The 17,510-nt window shown below is 46.2% G+C and overlaps 1 protein-coding gene across 1 annotated transcript in view; it reads right to left on the bottom strand.

The window, feature by feature from the left end:
• The window catches only part of FRAS1 (Fraser extracellular matrix complex subunit 1), a 393,348-nt gene that overhangs the window by 36,479 nt on the left and 339,359 nt on the right, over window positions 1-17,510 (bottom strand). The window contains exons 56-62 of the mRNA XM_087935788.1: window positions 17,210-17,370; window positions 15,410-15,557; window positions 13,608-13,813; window positions 11,891-12,047; window positions 10,463-10,663; window positions 5,339-5,526; window positions 1,899-2,174 (exon numbers count right to left, since the gene is read on the bottom strand). Of these exons, the coding sequence (XP_087791914.1) occupies window positions 1,899-2,174; window positions 5,339-5,526; window positions 10,463-10,663; window positions 11,891-12,047; window positions 13,608-13,813; window positions 15,410-15,557; window positions 17,210-17,370 (1,337 nt within the window). The remainder of the gene's footprint in view (window positions 1-1,898; window positions 2,175-5,338; window positions 5,527-10,462; window positions 10,664-11,890; window positions 12,048-13,607; window positions 13,814-15,409; window positions 15,558-17,209; window positions 17,371-17,510) is intronic.

Here is a 17,510-nt window from a genome sequence, read left to right as displayed (position 1 = left end):
TCAGCAAACCCAGCTTTCCCCCATTGGCTTTGCTTGTCAGGAGCCAGCTGGGAAGACCACAAATGGTGAAGTCACCCTGGGAGGTTGTATAATATCTACCTAATACTCCTTCTTCTTGTTTTCCCCCCAACAACAAACCTGTGAGGTGGGCTGGGTTGAGAGAGCGTGACTGGCCTAAGGTCACCCAGCCGGCTTTCATGCCTAAGGCAGGACTAGAACTCACTGTCTCCTGGTGATTGGCCCAAAGTCACCCACCTGTCTTTCAGGCCTAAGGCGGGATTAGAACCCACAGTCTCTTGATGATTGGTTCAGTCACCCACCTGTCTTTCAGGCCTAAGGCGGGATTAAAACCCACAGTTTCTTGATGATTGGCTCAGGCACCCAGCTGGTTTTCATGCCTAAGGCAGGACTAGAACTCACTGTCTCCTGGTGATTGGCCCAAAGTCACCCACCTATCTTTCAGGCCTAAGGCAGGATTAGAACTCACAATCTCCTGGTGATTGGTCCAAAGTCGCCCAGCTGCCTTTCATGCCTAAGGGAGACTAGAACTCATAGTCTCTTGATGATCGGCCCAAAGTTACCCAACTGGCTTTCAGGTCTAAGGTGGGACTAGAACTCACAGTCTCCTGGGTGATTCGTCCAAAGTCACCCAGCAGGGTTTCAGGTCTAAGGAGGAACTAGAACTCACAGTCTCCTAGTGTTTGACCGAAAGGCACCCAGGCTTTCATGCCAAGGCAAGATTAAAACTCACAGTTTCTTGGTTTCTAGCCCAGTGCCTTATTCTCTAACACTTCTCTTTATCCCAAGCAAAAGGCTGTAGGAAAGAGGTGGTTGAGTTCTGACCTGATTTTTTTGCAGATGATTTTTTAAAAGCGGCTGAGGCTATAATACCCAAGGATCTGAGGCCTTGGTGACTATCATGCTCCTGTCCAATTGGCCAGGCTTTGGTGGCTATGGAACTGCACACCTGAAAGGGCAGGTGAACTCACTTCTCCCTTGAAGGCCCACAACATCTGAAGCAGAGGTGGTATTCAGCAGGTTCTGACCAGTTCTGGAGAATCAGTAGCGTAAATTTTGAGTCGTTCAGACAACCAGCAAATACCAACTCTGACTCAAGATTTTACAGTATCCTTCCCCTGCCACACCCACCAACCCACGCCCACAGAACCGGTAGTAAAAAAGAAATTGAATCCCACCATTGACCTGAAGCATTAAAGATATGTGTGGTCCAGCAATTGCATAATGAAAATGTGATCATGGGGCCATTGTTTGGATGCTCCAATATAAATAAATAAAGTAGAAATTTATGGAGGAGAACATGACAGGCCTAAGGTCACCCAACCAGCTTTCAGGCCTAAGGCAGGACTAGAACTCACAGTCTTCTGGTGATTGGCCCAAAATCAACTGGATTTTTACAAAAAGCAAGTCGGTTAATAGGATAGACTCCTGCAGATTTGGAAGGAGTTACTGTTGTTGTTTTTTAGATCACTCTGCAATTGGACATTGACAATTTGAAGGGGGCATGAAAGCAGAACCTGCCCAGGACAGGTCACAAAATAAAATTGGAAGACAATAGAAAAAAAAAGGGGGAAGTGGCAAAATAGATGCACAGGAAGGAAGTGGCATTAGCAAAGCTGACAAAGAATGAAAGAATTACTTCAGTGATGATTACTCACTAGAAAGAGAATGGATTGGTAGTTACCAGGGAAAGAATGCAGATTTTCATTCATTTCTTGATATTTAGCTACCTCCTGATATTCTAATTCACCATATAATTCCTAATTTATTCAGGAGCATTTAAACCTGCAGAATGTCACCCTAACCTGAAAGTGGTTCAGTTCAGCCCAGCCCAACCCAACTCATGCCCCCTTATCCTCGGCACGATTCTTTATACTCACCATGTGATTGACACTGGTGAAGGGGGTATTGTCCGTAATGGTTTCAAAAGGGGACCTGGCTCCATTTCCATCCGTGGGGGTGGCCACCTCCCAGCTGAACTGGATGGAGGACTGGTTGATCCCAGCTTCACTGCATCGCTCCTTCATCACCGAGTACTTGGGGAAGTGAGAATCGCAAGGGGTAACACAGACCAGGGGGTAGCCGGGGGACGGCGACTTCTTAGCTCCTGTTGTGGTTTCCTCTTCAACCTGGTCGTACTCCGACAGCGTAACCACCTGCAGGGACAATGTAGGCAAAGCAACAAAGGTGATTGGAGGACTGGAGGCTAAAATATAGGAAGAACAATGGCTGGAATTGGGTATGTCTGGTTTGATGAAAAGAAGGACTAGAGGTGACTTGACAGACAGATTTGACAGATAATCGGAGTTGGAAGGGACCTTGTAGGTCATCTAGTCCAACTCCTTGGCCAAGCAGGAGACCCTATAACATTTCTGACAGATGGGAGTCCAATCTCTTCTTGAAAGCCTCCAGTGATGAAGCTGCCACAACTTCCAAAAGGCAACTTCTGTTCCATTGGTTGATTGTTCTCACTGTCAGAAAATTCCTCCTTATTTCCAGGTTGAATCTCTCCTTGTTCAGTTTCCATCCATTATTCCTTCTCTGGCCTTCAGGTGCTTTGGATAATAGTTTGAACCCTTCCTCTCTGTGGCAACTCCTCAAATATTGGAACACTGCTATCATGTCTCCCTTGGTCCTTCTCTTTGCTAGACTAGCCATGTCCATTTCCTGCAACCATTCATCGTATGTTTTAGTCTCCAGTCCCCTCATCATCCTGGTTGCTCTTCTCTGTACTTTTTCTAGAGTCTCAACATCTTTTTTATGGTGTGGTAACTGGATAGCAATGGTCCAATATCTCAGGGGTTGCCACAAAGAAGAGGGAGTCAAACTCTTCTCCAAAACACCTGAGGGCAGGACCTTTTTTTGGAGATGTTTGTTAAGTGAATTTTGCCCCATTTTACGACCATTCTTGTCACAATCAGTAAGTGAATCACTGCAGTTGATAAGTTAGTCACACGGTTGTTTGGTGAAACTGGCTTCCTCATGGACTTTCATGGCCAGAAGATCGCACAAGGGGATCATACGACTCCGGGACATTGCAACCGTCATACATATGAATCAGTTGCCAAGAGGCTGAATTTTGATCACGTATCCATAGGGGGCGCTGCAACGGTCGTAAGTGTGAAAAACGATTAAGAGTCAGGGGTTTTTTTCAGTGCCGTTGAAACTTCGAACGGTCACTAAATGAAGTGTTGTAAGGCAGGGACTCCCTGTGGTGTTTTGATACCTCCATCGGATGCATCAAACTGTGGAAATATTATGACCCAGAGTGTAACACAAACGTAACAAAATCCAAAACGTAAAATAAATGTCCTTTAATGCCTCCAACTTGGCCCCATTCTCAGTTGGAGATAAAACGTATTCAAAAATAGTCTTCAAAAGAAAGCAATACAGTCCGAACTTAATGAGCAGATAGAGGTGAAATAAAAAAACCAAAACAAACTACAATGAAGGAAATTCCACAACGGACCAGGATAAGTAATTACCAAATTCAAGGAGATAACAAGGCACAGTCTGTTGGAAGGATGCCAACCAAGATGATTTCAGCCCAAAATAAAACACACTTTGCTTCTGGCAATGCTGTGTTTTAACCGTCTCTCTTATATACTATTCTCCCCAGCTGCAACCAATGAGGGGGATCATGGCCGCATCCTCTCTCGTAAGCCAAGTTGTTTCCTTTTCCGTTCCTCCCTGCGTGTCCTAGGATGAAGAGGGGATGGGCCTGATTCTTCCTCTGACTGCTCAGCCGGCCTCTGCCCTTCCTCAGCCTCCTCCACAACCTCCGGAGCCACACCCCCACTCCCTGTCGGCTGTTCCTCCTCTCCCTCAGAGTCCGACTCTAACAAGGGCATGACAGGAAATGGACTCAGACTTTCCATGGAATAGTAATTCCCACCATTCAACTCCCACATTTTAGCTTGGGTCAATACGGGCAGTACAAATATAGAGAGCGGTGACTCTCAACCTTAAGTCCATACTTCTTGAAGTTATCAAGAAGGACTTGAGTAGAGGGCCTTGAAGTGACTCCACATTTTAGAAGAATATGAAGGACTATAATTCTCAGCCTTCCACCCCACCACTTGTCTGGCACTTCAGGAGAATTATGGTTCAATAGTATCTGAAAGCCACCTGCCCTCACTCCTGATTTAAGGTTTTAGAGGAGATGATGAATTCAGATAATTCTAAATTAACGCTGTGTAAAACAAACAGAATTAAACCACCGAACTGCCAAGGACCAAGACCTAGTTACCAGCCCACTGCCTGTACCAGTGGGTTTTTATTTACACAGATTTATTATTTTTTTTGATTTACAGAGCAAAAATTATGACATATCCTCACAAAGTGCTGGATGAAACCCTATTTATCATCTGCATACACAGGACAGCCTTTATTTATTTAATTTGGGGGCCTTTAAATCAATCCTGGTGACTGCTTGGATGCAGTTTTTACGGCAAGATTTTTCAGGAGTGGTTTGCCATTGCCACCTTCCCGGGCTGAAAGAGATGGACCGTCCCAAAGTCACCCAGTTGGGTTTCATGCGGTGGTGGTTTTCAGCCGGTTCGCACCGGATCGAGCGACCAGTACAAGGAACTGGCATGCGTCGTCAAACCGGTAGTAAGTTCTGGGCTTGCCACATCCCACACCTGGTCGCCCGGTCACCCCGGATCGCTTGCCCCGCCCGCCTGACACTCGCCCCTTGAGGTATTTCTTTCTTGCTTTTCCCTCCTGACAAACAGCTGTTCATACGATCAGCTGTGCCGGGATTCCCCATGCTGAGGCCCAGGAAGGCAAAAAGATGGAGGGAGGGGCTCAGCCTCCCCTCCTCCATTTTTTGCCTTCCTGAGCCCCACAGGAGCCTTTTGGGAGCAAGAACGTCCCCTAGAGGCTCCTCTGAGGCCCAGAAGGCCCAAAAAAACGGGTGAAGGGGTGGCTGCAGAAAAAAAGAAAAAGCCACCCAGTCACACGGCCATGCCCACCTAGCCACACCCACCAAGCCACACCCACAGAAATTTTTTTGAATCCCACCACTGGTTTGTGGCTAAGGCAGAACTAGAACTCACAGTCTCCTAGTGATTGGCTCGGAGTCACCCAGCTGGCTTTCATGCCTAAGGTGGAACTACAGTTCACGGTCTCTTTTTGATTGGTCCAAAGTCAACAAGCTTGTTTCACGCCTAATGCTAGAACTCACAGGCACCTGGTTTCTAGTCTGCTGCCATGAGCATCACATCAAATCTCTCTCTATGCCAGATTTGGGCCACTCCATAAAAAAAGCACTCTTAGAACCAACCCTTAGTTCATCATTTGAGTTAATGTTTCTTACTATAGGAGGAGCTGGTAAAATGAGGCTTCCGGCTGCCTCTTGGTCCAAGATGGTCACAATTGTGGTAGTGAGATCCCCCAAAACAGCTTCAATGGGATCATCTGGACCCAAGACCAGAGAAAAGGATTCGTGCCACTCCCGGTCTTCATTGGACATGATCTCCACCTTAAAGAAAACATGGTCCATACCTGTGGGAAAGAACATGAATCTAAGCAAGTTATCATTCGACAGGACCTTAAACGCACCCATGAGGCATCTATCTATCTATCTATCTATCTATCTATCTATCTATCTATCTATCTATCTATCTATCTAGATATCTAGATCTATCTATCTATCTATCTTCCATCCATCCATCCGTAACTATCTATATCAATCTATCTGTCTATCTTTATATAATCCATCATCCATCCATCTGTATCTATCTATATCAATCTATCGGTCTATCTTTCTATCATCCATCATCCATCCATCCATCCATCCATATCTATCAATCCATCATCTATCTATCTATCTATCTATCTATCTATCTATCTATCTATCTATCTATCTACTGTCTATCTGTCTGTCTATCTATCTACTGTCTATCTGTCTGTCTATCTATCTATCTATCTATCTATCTATCTATCTATCTATCTATCTATCTTCCATCTATCATCCATCCATCCATATCTATCTATATCAATCTGTCTATCTTTCTATCATCCATCAATCCATCCATATCTATCAATCCATCCATCTATCTATCTGTCTGTCTGTCTGTCTGTCTGTCTGTCTGTCCATCCATCCATCCATCCATCCATCCATCCATCCATCATCCATCCATCTGTATCTATCTATATCAATCTATCAATCTATCTATCTTTCTATCATCCATCCATCCATCCATCCATCCATCCATCCGGCTGCCCACTCACCCTCAGTGTCTCTGGGCAGCTTACAAAATAAATACTAACTAAAACCCCAATACACAACAATAAAAATAATCATCCCTCACCCACCAATCCCTCTGGCAAAAGCCATTTGATGGGCTCCATTCCACTCTGGGTTCCCCAGGCTCCTTGGCAAAACCTGGGGCCTCGCGAAAGGGTGTCAAAGTTGGGGCGCATGTAATACCTGCGGGAATGATGTTCCAAAGGGAGGGAGCCACCATGGAGAAGGCCCTTCTTCTGGGTCCTGCCAAATGTACCTTCTTAAAAAAAGGGGAACCTTGAAATAATCCCTGCCTCTCTGTTCTGGTAGGTTGGGTGGACTTAACTGGGGAAAAGATGTTCCTTCAGATCTAACCTTGCCCCAAACCACGTAGCAGAATAACAGAGTTGGGAGGGGGACCTTGGAGGTCTTCTAGTCCAACCCCTGCCCAAGCAAGAAATCCTATACCAATTCAGACAAACGCTTGTCCAATCTCTTCTTAAAAACCTCCGGTGTTGAAGAACCCACAACTTCTGGAGGCAAGCAGTTCCACTGGTTTTTTTGTTCTGACTGTCAGGACATTTCTCCTTAGTTCTAGGTTGCTTCCCTCCTTGGTTAGTTTCCATCCGTTGCTTCTTGTCCTGCCCTCTGGTGCTTTGGAGAATAGTTTGACCCCCTCTTCTTTGTGGCAGCCCCTCAAATACTGGAACACGGCTATCATGTCACCCACTGGTCCTTCTTTCATTCTAAACATTCCCAATTCCTGCCACCGTTCTTCATATATATATTTTAGCCTCTGGTCCCCTAGTCATCTTTGTTGCTCTTCTTTGCACTCTTTCCAGAGTCTCAACATCTGTTTTCTATTGTGGCGACCAAAACCAGGCGCAATATTCCAGTCTTACCGGGCATTATAAATTGATATTAACACTTCATGTGATCTTAATTCTATCTCTCTGTTAATGCAGCCGTGTAGGGTTTTAAAGGTGACAACTAACATCTTGGATTGGGACCTGGAAGCCAACTGACAACTAATGCAGCCTCCTGCATATGAAAACTTGGGCCTGCACAAAAAAACATGTGGGCTGCAGCATTCTGGACCAATTGTAACCTCCGGATACTTTTCAAGGGCAGCCCCATGTAGCGTGCATTGCAATAGTCAAGGCAGGCGGTAATTAGGGTGTTAAAGGAATGTTAAAAGCTGTTCCCACTAAAACATTCCTCTTTAAACTTGCATTTTCCTGATGAATTTTAGGAATTCAATATCCCAGAGTCCCAATTATATCTGGAGAGGCTTGGTTGGGGAAGGCTCCGCTAACCCCTTGTGATAAAAGCCAGCACAATTTTATCCCCACATCATCATTTCTCCTTTTCCTTTTTAATATACCACGCTACCTGACTGATTGCCTGGCAAGGATTAATGGTGCCTGTCCAACTTTAATAAAAAAAAAACTACGATCCAAATATATTGCTGGTGTTCCTGGTGGCAGGCATGGCTTTTTTTTCCTTTTCTTTTGGTTCTTCCTCGTGAGCACAGAGTTGCTGATCTTGCTGGATTTGGGGTAAGACCTGCCAGGATTGTGACGGGCAGGTGGCTCACAAAACGAGGTGGCAACCTTTGCTCTTGGGAACAAATCCACAGGACAACTGATACCCCTATAGTGGTGTAAGTATAATAGGTGACATAGTGTAATAAGATTGGGACTGGATTAGGGACTTCTGTCCTCACTGTGAGTTGTGTTGGGGTTGCACCAAGGGAGGCTCAGCCAATCTCATTGTACACATGTTGTATTCTGACAATAAAGGTAATAATAATAATAATAATAATATTTTTCTCAGGCTCTCAAACAATTAAGCAATGTGATGTCTGTCCCAAAGAGCCTTTTTTTTTTTTCAAAAGGCAACTAGGTTTCCTTGTTTTTCTTTGAAGATGTTTCGCTTCTCATCCAAGAAGCTTCTTCAGCTCCGATTGGATTGGTGGGGAATGAGTCAATCGGAGCTTCTTGGATGAGAAGTGAAACGTCTTCAAAGAAAAACCAGAAAGTCCAGTTGCCTCTTGAAAAAGCCCCTTTGGGACCCCCGTGACTGGAGGACTGAGAATCTCCAGAGACTTCATAACCAGCTGTTTAGTGACTGTTCAAAGCCATAACTCCCCAGAGTTATTTACAACTCGTTTTTGTTTTGACGGATGCAACCTTCCACCTTACCCCAGGGCTCACATCATCCCACAACGAATGTGACAGTTGCCAAACACCCCAAAATACGATTATGATCACAATTTTTAGCATTTTTCTTTTGCTGGCTTCTGGTGTTTATCCCAAAGGTGCTCCCCCCGACTTTTTTTTTTTCAGGACGCAACTGGACTTTCTAGTTTTTCTTCTGAAGCGTTTTGCTTCTCATCCAAGAAGCTTCTTCAGCTCTGACTGGATTAGTGGGGAATGGAAGGATCCAGTCAGAGCTGAAGAAGGTTCTTGGATGAGAAGCAAAACGTCTTCAGAGCAAAAAAAAAAAAAAACAGAAAGTCCAGTCGCCTCTTGAAAAAGCCCCTTTGGGACAAACCACGATCTGGAGGATTGAGAATCTCCATAGACAATGCGATGTCTGTTCGTTTGGAGGCATAAAAGACAGGTTTGAATTATGCAGGCAGCTATTCAGAGTCTCTATCTGAGTGTTACAGGAACTCTGGGCTTGTGAAGACTGAGTGAGAGGTCAGGATCCCATTAATTCTTTTTCACTGAAATGAATGGGAATTTACCGCCCTTCCCTTCTGTTCGTGCTCCCGTGGCGTTTCTGCAGGGATTTCAGAAGAGACGGGGAAAGCCAGACCTTTGGACCAAGGAAGCAGATGGAGAAAGACGGAGAAGCCGCAAGATTGCTAAGGTCTTAAGAGACCGAGGGAAGGATTAGCTTCACGTATTGGCACAAAGCAAGCGGCTAAACTTCTGTGCCTTTGCTTGAAGGGCAGAAGGATTTGTAACGCTTCTTTCTGGATTTGGGAGCTTGCTTGCTGCACCTACAGATCCACCAGGGGGCGCAGGCGATAAACACAACAGGCAAACCCGCACCTGTGTGCCTGAAGACGATCTCCGACTTACAACCTTCGTTTAGTGTCTGTTGAAAAGTTACAACAGCACTGGAAAAAGGAACTGAATGACCCGTTTTTCGCCTTGATGACCGTCTGTGGCCCAGCGATCAAAATTCGGTTGCTTGGCAACGGCCATGTATCTATGACAGTGGGCAAAGTCCCAGGGTCATGGGATTGTTTGTAAACTTCCCAGCCGGCTTCCGACAAGACAAGCCAGTGGGGGAAAACCCAGATTCGCTTAACAACGGCAGCCCTTCGCTTAGTGACACAGCAAAAAAGGTTGTAAAACGAGGCATGGTTCACTGAACGCCCGCCCTCACTTAGCAAACTTGTGGCTCCTTTCGGGTTGCAAGTTGAGGACTTTCCTGTATTATAGTTCCAAGAAAGAGTCCAATTCATTCAATCCATAGATACATAACGTATTTTTTTGGAGTATAAGACATGCTTCCCCCACCCCACAAAAAAAAGAGGGTGAAAATTTGGGTGCGTCTTATACACCGAATGTAGCTCCACCCACCCGCTGGCCCCCACTCTTTGGCCTCTGCCTCCCAGCAATTGGCCTCCTTGCAGCAAACAGCAAACAGCCTGTTTCGGCTTCAGCACAGCCTGATTAGCACAAACAGCTGATCGTCAGTTGGATCAGCCTCCCGGCGATCAGCTGTTTCAGACTGCAGGGATTGCTATCGCCTATTGCCACCTCTGTGCGCCCCATTTTCAGCCTCCGCATCCCGTTTTCGGCCTCCGTGCACCCCATTTTCCGCCCATTCCGATCCTCGCTACCTGCATCAGGTGGGAAACGGAGTGCGCGGAGGCCCAAAACGGGGCGTAGGGAGGCTGAAAACGGAACGCAGCAGCCAAAAATGGGGCGCACAGAGGCAGCAATAGGGAATGGCAATCCCTGCAGCCTGAAACAGCTGATGGTCGGGAAGGCCGATCCAACTGACAATCAGCTGCTTGTGCTAATCAGGCTGTGTGAAACTGAAACAGGCTGTTTGCTGCAAGGAGGCAAATTTCTGGGAGGCAGAGGCAGATTGGTTTTTTTTTCTTGTTTTCCTTCCCCAAAGCTAGGTGGGTCTTATAGTTTGGAGCATCTCCTACTCCGAAAAATACAGTTACATATTTGTTTTTACCAGGGCTAAACTTGAGAACTCGGCTCTTTGGGTAATAATCAATTCCAGACTGAGCCGAGCCATCCCGGGTGCTGCAGCGAACTTTCGAGGTCCTGTTTTGATCTCCTGTCCGGATCACTTTGACATTTAAGAAGCCAACGCCTTCTGGCCCGGCGGGTTCACGGACCTGGTAACCGGCTTCTTCAAACTCGATGGTGGGAGCTGGAATGAGGGAGGAAACCAAAGAAAAAGAAACCTTGGTCAGGCTTCAGACGTCAAGAACATCTGAACTCAGGGATCTCCAACCCACAGGTTGTGGTGGGATTCAGAATTTTTTACTACCGGTTCTGTGGGCGTGGCTTGGTGGGCTATGACTTGGTGGGCATGGCAGGGGAAGGATACTGTAAAATCTCCATTCCCACCCCACTAACCTGCTTTCCAGCTCCATTCTCCTGTGCAGGGCAACCAAAGAAGACCCAGCCGATCAGCTGGGACTCAATGGGAGGCAGAGAATAGATGGGGTTGGCGGGGCCAGTCAGAGGTGGGATTTGCTGGTTTTCCAAACTACTCAAAATTTCCACTACTGGTTCTCCAGAACTGTCAGAACCTGTTGAATGCCACCTCTGCCCCATGGCCCGGTATTGGAGTGGGGAAATGTGGACAGCTCCTTTTGTGTGAGGGCAGGGACACAGACATGCTGCTTGTCAAAAGGGAACTCTGCATGCTTGTGCACTCCACTGCTGTGTGCGCATCGCCTCTCTCCCTCCCGCCACTGGTCCACGAAGCCAGAAAGATTGGGCTCCACTGTTTTAACTCATCTTGCGCCCCAAGAAGACGGTGTGTGTCATAACTCAGGTTTCTTTCTTTCTTTCTTTTTTTTAGTGCCAATTATCAGTGCCAAGAAACGAAGCACTACCCTCAACGGTTGAGACTACTTGCTTCAGCAGAAACCTTTTAAAGACTCGTAGCTAAAATTTAACAGACTCTGCCAAGTAAGGAGAAGTTTATTGACTGATCCTTTTTCTGATTATTATTATTTTTTAAAAAAAATTGTACTCAAAGTGGCTCAAGGCCCAAGGTTATTGGAGATGTTTTTTAAAAAATAAAACAGTTCAGCACAGACATGACAAAGACATAACGCAGGTATGGAAAAAGTTAGCTAAGCGATTGTACAGAGTGACAAAGTTTCGGGATAGGAGGGGAAAAAAGTTGTTCTTTGTGTAATCTTAACAACAATCTATTCAGTTATGGAATTTGGATGAATGAATAAATGAATGAATCTGGAAGGGACCTTGGAGGTCTTCTAGTCCAGCCCCTTGTTCAATCAGGAGAACCTATATTATTTCAGATAAGTGACTGTCTAGACCACCGTGGCTCACAACAATCAACTGATTGTAATAAAACTCAGATAAATATGTGTTTGAACACCAGCCCATCCTTCCTTCTTACCATCTTCGTCGTTGGAAATGACTACAGTAGCCATATTGCTTTTCCCAACGGTAGCTCCGCTCCAGTGGTTGCCTTGGGGTTCACTCAGATATACCCGGAATCTCTCTTCTGGTTCAAAGGCAGAGTCATCCTTTATAATAATAGTGCAGTTCTTTACCTAAAGTCGAGGATATCGCAGTAAGAATTGGGAGGCAATCCACACCATTCATCTATCTATCTATATAAAAGCGGGATACCACTCATGCGTCATCACAAAATCTCCAGAACTGTACAGCCTACAAACTTGAAATTTGCCACGTATGTTCCTCTTGGCTTCTAGGTGCTTACTAAGAAAGGATTTTTTTGAAATGACCACCAGCGCACTAGTATTTTGGATATCATTATTAACACGCTCTGATGCTAAGGAGTTCTACTCCCCCTCCCCACCTGAAAAGAAATCTGTTCCAAATGCAAAACACAAGCAGAGGGGAGGAGTTTCAGTTTTAGTTTCACAGCACTAAGCTGCTTTAGTACAGAACAGTTGAGCTAAGCCATGCCCAGGTTCCTTGCTGTCTCCTTATTCACACAGCAAATACTATTTCAGTTTCCAAACAGCCCTCAACTCTCTCACACACGGACAGGACGCTAGCCAGATGTATACCAATGGATGCTGGTAGGCAGCGGCAGAATTTTTTCCCCTTATTTTCCTTCCTAAAAACTAAGCCTGAGCATACAGTTTCATAGTGAAGCATGGGTATCGAACTAGTTAATTTATAAAGCAAGACTTATATACAAGTAGTCCTCGAATTGCAACCACAATTGAGCCCAAAATTTATGCTGCTAAGTGAGAAATTTGTTGCGTGAGTTTTAGCTCTACCTGTTCTGACCTAGGCTTCCCCAACAGCACAAAGTCGACTCGTCGTCCCAATAAACTCCTTTTATTGAGTTTACACTGAATTCCTCTCCTGCAAAGTCCTGGCCAACAGTCTTTCAAGAGATTTCACAATTGCAGACCTTTATCAGGCTTGGAGAGTTGCCAGGCTGATATCTTTCAGACGCCACTCTAGCAAGAATGCAGGTTCTTCACGTAAATGAAGTAATTGTCTCCTGAAAAACCCCACTCCCCTTTCGTTCCTCTTTATTCCCCTATGGGAGGGGCCATTCACCGCCCATCTGTGGCTTTACTCCCAAGTCGACCCTTGTTTCTTAGCTGTTCCCTTCTTCGGGCAGCTCTGTGCATGTGCACACTGGGAACAGGCTCCAGCTGTTCTTCTTCCTCCCTGATGTCCGACTGCGAAGACAGTTGGTAACTGGCCCCATTTCTGCCTCTGATGCAGAGCACTCGTCAGAGCCTTCCCCAGACTCCAGGACCTGCCCGTGTTCCTCCCCAACCTCCTCACTATCCAAATCTGCTTCCAGATCCGCTGGCGGGCCACAGCACTGCCAATGTACATGACATAACCCTGCATACCTTCACAAATTGTGCCTCAGCCCCCAGGCCATCCATCTTAGACCAAGAAAATAAAATGTGTTTGAGTCATAACCCACGTTCTGGCAGTCTTTCCATTTCAAGTTTTTCTTTGCCCAGGAAAAAAAAAAAAGACATGTTTTCCTCACCACAAGTCTGACCTGACAGATTGCAGCAGTTTTGAAACTGGGCCCAGGGCCTGAGTTGATGGCTCTCTCTCTCTCTCCATCATGTCAAGTCCTCAGTTCTCTGCCAGCTGTATTCACTCACCTTCTCCCCTTTCAAAAATGTGATGCGCGATTCTTCAGCGTTTCTCCTTTCCTCGAAATCCTCCATGACTCTTGCGGTCTGACTCTGTGTATGGCACCTGACTGAAGATTCGTAGCTTAAGTCTCCAGTACGGATAACAGGAACATGGAGGATGTGGTCCTTCTCTTTCACAGAGTAGACATCTTTACTGAACTTCATGTTTGGTACTGTAAAGAGGAGGAGGAGGAGGAGGAGGAGGAGGAGGAGGAGGAGGAAAGGTAGAGAAGAGGAAAGAGAATGGGGAGAAGGAGGAGAAAGAAGAGGAGGAGAAGGAGAAGGATGGAAAAAATGGTGGAGGTGCAGGAGGAGAAGAAGAAGGATAAGAAGAAGGAGAGGAGGAGGGAGAAGGAAGAGGAAGTGGTGGAGATGGTGGTGGTGGGAGGAGGAAGAGGAGAAGGAGGAAGGGAAGAGGAAGAAGAAGAGGAAGAGGAGGAGGAGAAGGAGAAGGAGAAGGAGGAGGAGAAGAAGGAGGAGGAGGAGGAGGAGAAGAAGAAGAAGAAGAAGAAGAAGAAGAAGAAGAAGAAGAAGAAGAAGAAGAAGAAGAAGAAGAAGAAGAAGAAGAAGAAGAAGAAGAAGAAGAAGAAGAAGAAGAAGAAGAAGAAGAGAAGAAGAAGAAGAAGAAGAAGAAGAAGAAGAAGAAGAAGAAGAAGAAGAAGAAGAAGAAGAAGAAGAAGAAAGAAGAAAAAATAACTTTTAGGAACACAAAATAAGTCAAATATCCTCCAGAAACACCAGATTTCAAGTATCATTATGGGAGGTGAAGCCCAACTCCTGAAGGGCTTTAGGCTGTGAAAAGTGTGCTGGAACATGTGTTGGATATTCTTTGATGTTATAAATTGCAGGAAAAACCCAAAAGCAATCCGACGAGAAAACAAATACAGGCTGAAGGAAAGGATGAAGGAAAGGGCAGAATAAGTCCACTAGGAGGGGCAAAATCTGGCATTTCTATGTGAAGCATTTGTGTATATGAAAGAAAAGAGCCCTGGAATTGTGCTAGAACATTTTTTCTACCACCTGCATGAACATATAACAACAACTGTGGACTTCCATAATTCCCAGTGTAAGACAATTTAGAGTCAAGGAGACGTGTGCTAAAATGCCTTCTTGGTCCAATGCACAGAAGTCTGCATCCATGGTGTTGCCTTAAGGACGACTGAGTGATAATCTCATAGAACCACAGGTTAACAGCACTCCTAGCAATGCACGGCCTTCTTCTGGGCAGGGTTGCAATCAGAGAAAGCACCTGACTTAAGGACGAATAGAATAGAATAACACCAACTTTGCCCATGATTAATAAATTGTGATTTCAGACCCAGTAGGATCACGCCGTCTTCGGAAACTCAGAGGTGGTATTTAGCAGGTTCTGACCAGTTCTGGAGAACCAGTAGCAGAAATTTGGAGTAGTCTGGAGAACCAGGAAATACCACCTTTGACTGGCTCCACCCCCATCTCTTCTCTGTCTCCCGAGTCCCAGCTGATCGGCTGGGTCTTCTTTGGTTGCCCTGCACAGGAGAACGGAGCTGGGAAGCAGGTTAGTGGGTTAGGGAGGGAACGGGGATTTTACAGTATCCTTCCCCTGCCACACCCACCAAGCCACACCATGCCCACCAAGCCACGCCCACAGAACTGGCAGTAAAAATTTTGAATCCCATCACTGCAGAAACCATACAGTGGTGTTCAGATTTACCTCAAATTAAGCATAAAAACCAGGTACGGCTGAGTGTTTCCACTGGCATTCGTTTGGGATTTGCTCATCTACTTACCATCCTGGAAGGTGTCATTAATGGCCACCACTGCTTGGAAAGGTTTGGCCAGCTCTGCTCCTTGAGGGGAACTCAGGTAGACCACAAAGGTCTCCACTCCCTCAATCACGGGGGATTGGGCGTCGTCCAGAATAGTCAAGGTGCAGTACTAACAGGGGAATAAGAGAAATAAAACAGCCCGTTCTACAAACATACGTACGACATTTGTTCGATTTATATAGTCTGGTTTTTGTTCTGTACAACTCAAGGCGGGGTACGTAACACTTCCTTCTTCTTCTGTTTCTGCAAAACAACAGCCCTGTGAGGTGGGTTCTACCGATAGAGTCATCTACCCGGCTTCGGTGTCTAAGGGAGGATTAGAACTCAGGATGGCTATTTTTAATCTGTCATCTTAACCGCTACACCCATTTGGCTCTCCATAATTAAGTCAGGCTTAACCCCTAGTCCCGTGTTGGCGAACTTATGGCACCTGTGCCGCAGGTGACACGCAGAGTCCTCTTTGCAGGCACGCGAGCCGTTGCCTCAGCTCAGCTCCACCGCGTATGCGAGCGCGCCTCTCGACGGCTAGCTCATTTTCGAATGGGGGGGGCCGGGGAGCGCAAGGGAGTTGCCAAGGTTGAAAAACACTGCATGAAATGCAGGGCTGGGCTCCTGGGGGTTCACAGGGGTTCGAGAGAGCCCCTAGCTAAGATTCTGTGCAGTTCAAAGAACCCCCCAAATCCAACTCCTGGCTGGCCCCGCCTACCCCACCCCTCCCCGGAGTCCCAAATTACCTGTTTTGCAGGTAAGTGCAAGGCTCAGGGAGGGTGAAAAACAGGCCTCCCAGAAGTTTGGGAAGGCCAGAAATGAGCCCATTTCCAACTTCCAGAGAGCCTCTGGAGCCCGGGGAGCAGAGGTGGTAAATTCAGCAGGTTCTGACCAGTTCTGGAGAACCGGTCGTGGAAATTTTGAGTAGTTTGGAGAACCGGCAAATCCCACCTCTGACTGGCCCCACCAACCCCATCTATTCTCTGCCTCCCGAGTCCCAGCTGATCGGCTGGGTCTTCTTTGGTTGCCCTGCACAGGAGAACGGAGCTGGAATGCAGGTTAGTGGGGTGGGGAGGGAAGGGAGATTTTGCAGTATCCTTCCCCTGGAGTGAGGAGGGAATGGAGATTTTATGGTATCCTTCCCCTGCCACACCCACCAAGCCATACCCGCAGAACCGGTAGTAAAATTTTTTTGAATCCCACCACTGCCAGAGAGGGCAACCCCCCCACCCGCACCCCGCCGTGGTGCAGGAGACCAATTAGGCCATCATGGCCACGCCCACCCGATGAAATGGATAGCAACATCTATTTGCATGCATTTCCTAATGAAATGCCTCCGTATTTGGCAGTTAGTTTTTTTTTTTTAATTCTGATCTACATAATAACACTGAGCTGATGGGTCTCAAGAGGTGGGTTAATTGGAGGAAGGGGATGTGAAAGAAGTCCATTTCACTGTCATCATCTTGGATAGCTCCCAACACCTCTTGGCTGATGGTTACCATTTCCTTTCCCAAAGCAAGGTTTACCAGAATAATTTGGAATCGTATCAGAGTACATCAAAACAGATTTCAAGATGCTTGATAAAGCAGAGAGGACTACGGTTCGTTCGACAGTCCTAAATTCTTCCAGGATTTTGCCACGTGATTTAGGCTCGTGAAATTTTTTTAATGTAGGAACACGCCATTCTGGATAATTTTTTTATGATGGGCTCTGAAAACGAATCCACCCATTACGATTTGAAAAAAATAATAATATATGTGTATATAGCCATACCTCCTCGGTTCTGCCTGGATGAAATTCAACCTTCTTGGAGCTGGGAATATAATCAAATCCCGGAGTAGCAGATGGCGGCTCTGATGTCCGAGTGGCGCACCAGACCGAGGTTGGAATGGAGAGATCAGGCCCATGCCTGATAATTGGGATTTCGATAATCCCTAGCAGGGAGGATTTAAAAGCAATTAATTTCAAATGGAAAACAGAGAAGATTACCGCTGCGTGTACCCCCATTTCCAAAGGACACGGCAGCCCTCACGTCTAACATGCTTTAACAAAAACGATGCTGAAGTGAACATTG

Source organism: Pseudonaja textilis, chromosome 6 (assembly GCF_049901715.1).
Source record: "Pseudonaja textilis isolate UNSWEBS1 chromosome 6, rPseTex1.2, whole genome shotgun sequence".
NCBI classification, from domain to species: Eukaryota; Metazoa; Chordata; class Lepidosauria; order Squamata; family Elapidae; genus Pseudonaja; species Pseudonaja textilis.
The sequence above is the reverse complement of the archived record's forward strand: the minus strand, read 5'-3'. Positions and strand labels throughout refer to the sequence as shown.